Here is a 6,770-nt window from a genome sequence, read left to right as displayed (position 1 = left end):
TAGGATTTGTTTAATTCTAGTCCTAATCCAATTAGGACTCTAATTTGAATCCAAAATCCCAATCCGATTAGGACTCTAGGAATCCTACTCCAAGTAGGAATCCAATTTTGATTCAAAACTCCTAATCTCATTAGGATTGAGGAATCCTATTCCAAGTAGGAATCCCAGTCCTACTCCAACTAGGATTCCCAGTCCTAATCCAATTAGGACTCTAGGTATCCTACTTGTAGTAGGACTCTTGTTTCAAGTCCAATTAATTAATTCTCTTTCCTTCTTCAACTTCTTATCAATCAAATTGATTACTTGTGATTCTTAATCACGATTTCAACCATCGGATCGGTCAATACTTCTAGTGTGTGTGACCCCATAGGTTCTATTCTGACTGGTAGTGAGATATATTGTGATCTCTATCTCAATATCATTGAAAACTCCTTTCAATGGGTTGGAACGATTCCAACTCAACTCATTAGGGTTTATCGATCATCGAGATAATCTCTGTGAGTCCCACCATCCACCAGTGACACCTAGCAGCATGTAGTGGCTACCCAGCAGAATGGAATGATGAACCTCTAGGTGCAGTTAACATGTGATACAGTCCTACTATCGTGGATCCCTTCAGGACGGAGGTCATGGACAACTCGTCAAACCCCATCGTCTGTCATATGTCAAGATTTATTCGACTTGAGTTCGATAGTGGAAAACTCTTTTTCCACTTTATATTACTGCCCTGGCCAAGGTCTTAGAACTCAGTCTAACAAATCACATAGGATCACTCCTCTTCTATCAAGGTCGATAGATTCCTTATAGATGCATACCCTACTCCTACAGTGAACCTACTGCAACCAATCTACACTGCATGGACCCATATGGCTAGAGACCATGTATGTGTGCAGTCAAACTGCAATAACCTCACTGTGAGTAGCCGAAGCACCGCAGGTCAAAGGACCAGTCACACTACTGCAACATCAAGCAAGTCACTGACGAGTGGATAGACATCCAAGTGACTTCTTGTCTTGGTCACGCTCAGTACCCTTGTTCTCTAACAAGCACCTGCACTATCACTTCAGTGTCCCTACACTGTGGACTCAAGTCTCGTCCATCCAGAAGGAAAGTGATCTGTGCACTGATCGGATCGATCACCGTCTTCGTGATGATCCATTGATCAGGAGCATTTAGAAATTAATCACCAATGATACATGGCTCAAATTCTTAATTCTTGAGAATATGTATCATCATCTTATTAATTCCTTGGACGATTCATAGACACATAAATAATATGAATGAAAAGATGCCTTTTATTTATTCAATAATAAATAGTCAAGTACAAAATTATGTCCCTAGAATCAACAATGTGTCAGCCAAATTGGCTTCTAGGGCATACATCTAACAATATGAACTCAATTTCTAAGCATTCGTCGTGCTTTCTACGTCTACGACGAATCAAATACTAAAGCAATCCATATATCAATAATCATAATCCATTAAAGAGCTATCTACGAAATAACTATGCATGGATCAAAAACATATCAGTAAATATAATTCATTCAAGGCAAAAGTTTAGAGTTTACTTCAAAGAGCAATACATCAAAGGTTCTTCCATCTCCCTCCCTAAGAAATTAGCCACTCATTTCAAACATTAGTCCCTCTTTTCTCATTTTTTTTCTTTTTCCTTTTCGGAAACAGGGGCTCCCCTGTTCCCTTTCTCTTTTTTTTCTTTGAATACAGCTGAGGCTCCTCTGTTTCTTCTGAATGAGAGCTCTCTGTTTTTTCCCATGAACCCCCTCAGCCGAAAAGAGAGCCTCTATATACCGCGATGGATCCCTGATCCCACGGGATATGTGGAGATGCCGAGTATCCTGGATGCGAGAAGGCCAAACGCGGGATGGGAGCTGATCACGGATCCTTCGGGCGGACGTGTGTGGCAGGCTCGGCTGAAGATACTCGCAGATAGCTGCGGGATCTGGGAGAAGTTGGATGCGGGAAGGCTTCACGGATGGACGCGTGGACTGCGAGGAAGACGCTGAAGCTGGATCGTTGGGGATCCGAGAGGAGCTGGAGCGTGGAAGCTTTGGAATGCATCGCGGGATTTGCTGTGAACGCGGACGAGATCTGATCGCGAACGGAAGGAGGATTGCACTACAGGAAACTAGGCCTTTCCCGACGCATTTTTCGAGCTTTGCCGACGCTAATTAGCGTCGGCTAAAATACCCCCGATGCAAAGCCAAGCGTTGGCAAAGCGTCGGATATACCAGAGTGGGAAAAGTTTTTGCCGACGCTTGAGTAAAGCGTCGGCAAAAACATGGCTTTACCGACGCTCATATAGCGTCGGCGATAAACCGACAGAGCGGTTTCCCCGACGCTTTTTTGCGTCGGCAATTCGTGATTTACCGACGCTTGTATAGCGTCGTCGGCATTAACCTTTCCCCGACGCTTCTAAGCGTCGGAAATTGCTCAATTGCCGCTGCTGCCACGACCTTTCTTACCGACGCTTTTAAGCGTCGGAAATTGCTCAATGGCCGGTCTTTTTTACCGACGCTTAAAAGCGTCGGGAATTGTCTTTTTAAAAAAAATAAAACGATAATCAGTATTATAAAATACAAATTACAAAATATATATTATAACAATATGAACCTGTATTACATTGATACATTGACACAAATACTCAGATCATTCAAAATATGAATATTGATATATCTGATTAAAACTCCATGTTTTTGACTCATATATCAAAAAAGCTGCCATACAAATTACAATGTACTCTGAAAAAGCAAATTACAATGTACTCTGAAAAAGCAGAAACATATACATATCAAACTCATAAAAGATAATCTAGAATGCATCAGGGACGGAATTCAGCTCCATCATCATCTCTACTAGCGTTTGAAGTATCAGGAATCTACAAAAAAAATAAAAAAAAACTTTAGAAGTTAAGAATAATGTGATACATTAACTCATATATCATAATTGATAATATGTAAAATATTAAAATATATATAATTATTTACCTGAGAAGGGAGAAACCGTTGTAACATGGAAGAAATATTCGTAAGCTGAGACTGCAAATTTGGTTAGTTTTGCTTCAACTCATCAATAGTTGCTTGAAGCCGACGAACTTCTGCAGTGTTACTAGATTCTCTGGCATTTCTTGTATATGTGCCCACTGAAGACAACTGAGTGGGGGTAACTCCAACGCCGTAACCCCTCACTCGACCATAACGCTCTGGGCCCATCAATTCAGCGAGCACTTCAGCTTCAATATTATGGGTCGCGTCGGATGATGATGACCCCCCGACGCGCTCCGAAATAAGATTTGTTGCCCTATCCTATATCTCTCAAAAAAATTCAAATTAATGTATGCCAATAATAAAACCAAAAAAAATACAGCACAAGCCAAAGATGAATACATACAACTATATCTCTTAACTCCTCCCGGACAAAGCTGCCATCTCGGTGGGTGTGAGTCATCCTATAAAACTCCACCCTACCAGGCTCCCTCCCATTATCATCCATCTACAACAAAAAGTATATTTCAAGAGTATTCATGCTATATGATAGAATAATTTAAAATAAATTTAAATTATTTCAAGAAAGCTTACGAATTCAGCTCTACGCCTCGCATAACTCATGGAGCCTGAAGTGTGAGGAACAGTCTGTGATGCTCGAGCAGCTCTACCAATATTGGAATATGTCTTCCCCGAAAAACAATAAACAATGTAATGCATAAAATGTATAAATTTCTAATCTATAATAATAGTAAATACAATCTAAGGTATTGAAAAAATATACACAACCTGAGCTCTCTCGGAAAACCAGTAGTGGACAAGCTCCCTCCACTGATGAGAGATTACATCTGGAGGACAAACACGGGCCACCTCCTCTTCAGTCATGCCCTCATGCTTCCAATCCGCCTTTAGCTTCGCCTTATATTCTTTCCATTTGCGGTTGACGGACTTCAGCACCCAATCATGGCTATTTGCAGGAAGGACAAATTTTGTCTACATCAAAGTCAAAAATGTTATATCAATGTTAAATCAAAAAATAATTGAAGATAGTAAGCAAATTCAATTCTTTACCTCAACAACTCTAAGAAGCTCAACCTTATACGAAGGAAGCATTTCGTTCCATTTCGTATAGTTGAGTGGACACAATTGTCCCTTCCGCGCAACCGATCCTAAAAAAGTTGATAAAATGCTTGCAGCATTCTTAATGGGCTGCCCCAGCTCGTTGCAATGGACGACAATCTTCTCATCCTCAGGTAGGCTCCATACGTCCCGTGCTCGAGTGGGCCCTCGTATTCGCCTCACTCTCCCCAGTCCATCTATAAAATAACAAGTCCATTAAAGGTAAATGATTTAAAATAGTTAGAACTGGAATGAACATCTAGCCATTAAAAGCAAATGATTTAAAGCAAAAGAGATGATAAACACGAGAGGATGAGGGTTGACATTAAGGCGTTAACTGCAAATTAACATATAATTATTATCAATCAAGTTCATGACAAGAACATAAAGAAACAGCTCAATGCCAGAATGCAGAAAAGATGAGAACAGTGTTTGTTCCCTGGTAAAGTTTTGTAATTCAAGTACCATCTTCTCAGCACCATTAACTGAACAGTGTGCAACAAATAGAGAAAACTTGCTCTCTCTCTCTCTCTCTCTCTCTCTCTCTCTCTCTCTCTCTCTCTCTTTTCGGTAGAGAGAGAGAACTTGCTTTGAACCGTATGTAGTCTAATGATAGAAAGTTATCACACACCAAACAATGCAAATTTCAAATATCAATGGAAATATATATCTATATGATGCAAAAGCATCTATACACACACAGTGATATATAAAATGCAAAAGCATACACAATGTGGGGCACATGAATCAATATAAATGGAGACATGCAAGCATGTAATTTATGACAGAGTAGATGTCCTCAAGCTTGTGTGTGCCATTTAATTATTAGTCTTATGAACGCATTTTAACGACGCTGCCACTCTATTCTTCGCATCAAATATGCCATATGATGGCCTTGCAAAAATACTGGCAAAGCACAGTTGCGGGCTGCGAGCAGAAGATCAGGAGCACATTGACCACTGGCGAAGCTCTGGTTCTTTAAGCTGAGAAGATAGAGAGTCTCTGAAGCCAGGAGGCAATATGCATCTTTATGAAACTGTAACGGGAAAGGGGACACATTATTGCTATCCATTCTACTGTTCCCAAAAGGTTCCATGAACCAGAACGAAACCACATTGGAATACTGAACTAGTACTGCACACCCATAATTTTCGAACACTCACACAATCCAACAATCATGACATTGGGGCCTTGACGACATCACAGCCACCCACATCCGATGATCACAAGTTCTACATTCATGAGTTCTTCTATATACCATGAACTCACATATTACTATCGTTATCAACTATGTTTCATACGTCATCTGGGTACTGATAAATGACACATGAAGATGGTTTTAAAAATGAATCCAATGAGCAATAACAAGTTAATTGAGTGATAGTTTCCAATAGAATTTGACGAACAATATAATTTGATCAGTGTAAAAGCTACAAAGGCTTAAAGATATACAGCACCAGAGTTTCATGGAATATATATTTCTCCTCATGTAAACATGAATAAAAGAATTTTCAGTCCAGCATGTTTGGAGATTTATCATGCATCCAAGGGATGCCCGCCCTTTAGACATGTAGAGCCTAATTTTTTGACAATTTGGGAACCGACAGTTCAATGACAAGGCAATGCTCTCCGCTAAAGTTATGTGCAACCTCATCCTTCTATGTCCATAGTAATTGCCGACAAATAAGTTATTATATACATCCTGATGCTTTTGTTCGACAACAATTGTTCACAGTCTTGCCAAAGCAGCCGCTAGGTTATATGTCATGCCCATTCCAGCTAAATTTGATCTTTTCTATAAATCCTGCAACCTCCCCTTAAATCAGTGCCCCTCTCTCCCTCTCTCAAATTATCAAGTAAATATAAGAACAAGATCATTAACTTGTGTTGCTGAATCCACCCCTCAATTCTGAGCTTGTTCCTGCTTCCTTATCCCTGTATTGCTTCATAATGAAACCCCTCTGATTCATATTTAATCCTGCTTCTACTAACTTCCACCCTCTAAATTTGGAATTCATCAGAGCTCACCACATATGATCCATTTAAGCTGCCCATAGCAGAGCAGCTTTACATGAAAAATGCATAAATCCAAAGCGCAGGAAACATGTCTCACTCCTAGTTGTTCTTCCATTAGCTAAAAACATTTTAGTTAAAAGGATCTAAAACGTGAGATTTGTTATTGTCTGCTCTTAAATACAAAAACAGTTCTTACCTGGTTTAAGTGACATTTCTCGACATGGGTACATTCATCATGACTCGTTGGGATAGTTAATACGTAGCCAAACATATGGAGAGAATCATAATCATAACTATCAAACTTTATCTACAACCATTTAGGGTGGGCATGACAAATGGAAAGCATCAGAAAATAAAACTCATGTCTTCTTCATATTGGTCCCAGAAAATCTTTTCTGAAATACATTTCAAGATTGATCTTGAAATATGTGGATCGACTTGCCCTATCAACTGGCATCAATCTTCAGTGCAAACAAAGAAAAAAGTTGGTCTTCAATAAGCAGACATTAATGCATAGTTGGTTCTCTTATGATACTATCCCAAGTTGATACGATTGCTAAATCATTTAATTTAGGTAAAATCTAATCTGTTTATGCCCTTATCAGGACAACATTGAAATGACCGAGGAATATA

The 6,770-nt window shown here is 39.5% G+C and overlaps 1 protein-coding gene across 2 annotated transcripts; it reads right to left on the bottom strand.

Moving 5' to 3' along the window:
- Positions 1-2,830: 2,830 nt before the first annotated feature.
- On the bottom strand, positions 2,831-4,217 carry LOC148700168 (uncharacterized). Of its 2 annotated transcripts, none has more exons than XM_089929523.1 (6): positions 4,074-4,217; positions 3,789-3,995; positions 3,597-3,689; positions 3,409-3,510; positions 3,006-3,323; positions 2,831-2,896 (listed from the first exon to the last, which is right to left on the bottom strand). In XM_089929523.1, exons 1-5 carry the CDS (start codon positions 4,113-4,115, stop codon positions 3,069-3,071), a joined length of 699 nt encoding a protein of 232 aa, XP_089785649.1. In that variant the 5' UTR covers positions 4,116-4,217; the 3' UTR covers positions 2,831-2,896; positions 3,006-3,068. The 2 variants fall into 2 exon arrangements, with proteins under 2 accessions (XP_089785649.1, XP_089785650.1); XM_089929524.1 differs by having other exon boundaries at positions 3,792-3,995; positions 4,074-4,215.
- Positions 4,218-6,770: the final 2,553 nt, after the last annotated feature.

This window comes from Phoenix dactylifera, chromosome 3 (assembly GCF_051530095.1).
Source record: "Phoenix dactylifera cultivar Ajwa chromosome 3, Ajwa_hap1_PhDact_Kaust_v1.1, whole genome shotgun sequence".
Lineage (NCBI taxonomy): Eukaryota > Viridiplantae > Streptophyta > Magnoliopsida > Arecales > Arecaceae > Phoenix > Phoenix dactylifera.
Note: the sequence above shows the minus strand (reverse complement) of the source record. Positions and strands in the feature narration are given on the sequence as shown.

Excerpts from the sequence above, each read along its gene's own strand:
- LOC148700168 (XM_089929523.1), bottom strand. The coding sequence starts at position 4,115 with ATGCTTCCTTCGTATAAGGTTGAGCTTCTTAGAGTTGTTGAG. Across the intron at positions 3,996-4,073 it reads AGCTTCTTAGAGTTGTTGAG|ACAAAATTTGTCCTTCCTGC; the intron begins GTAAAGAATTGA and ends ACTTTGATGTAG. Across the intron at positions 3,324-3,408 it reads AGGAGTTAAGAGATATAGTT|GATAGGGCAACAAATCTTAT; the intron begins GTATGTATTCAT and ends TGAGAGATATAG.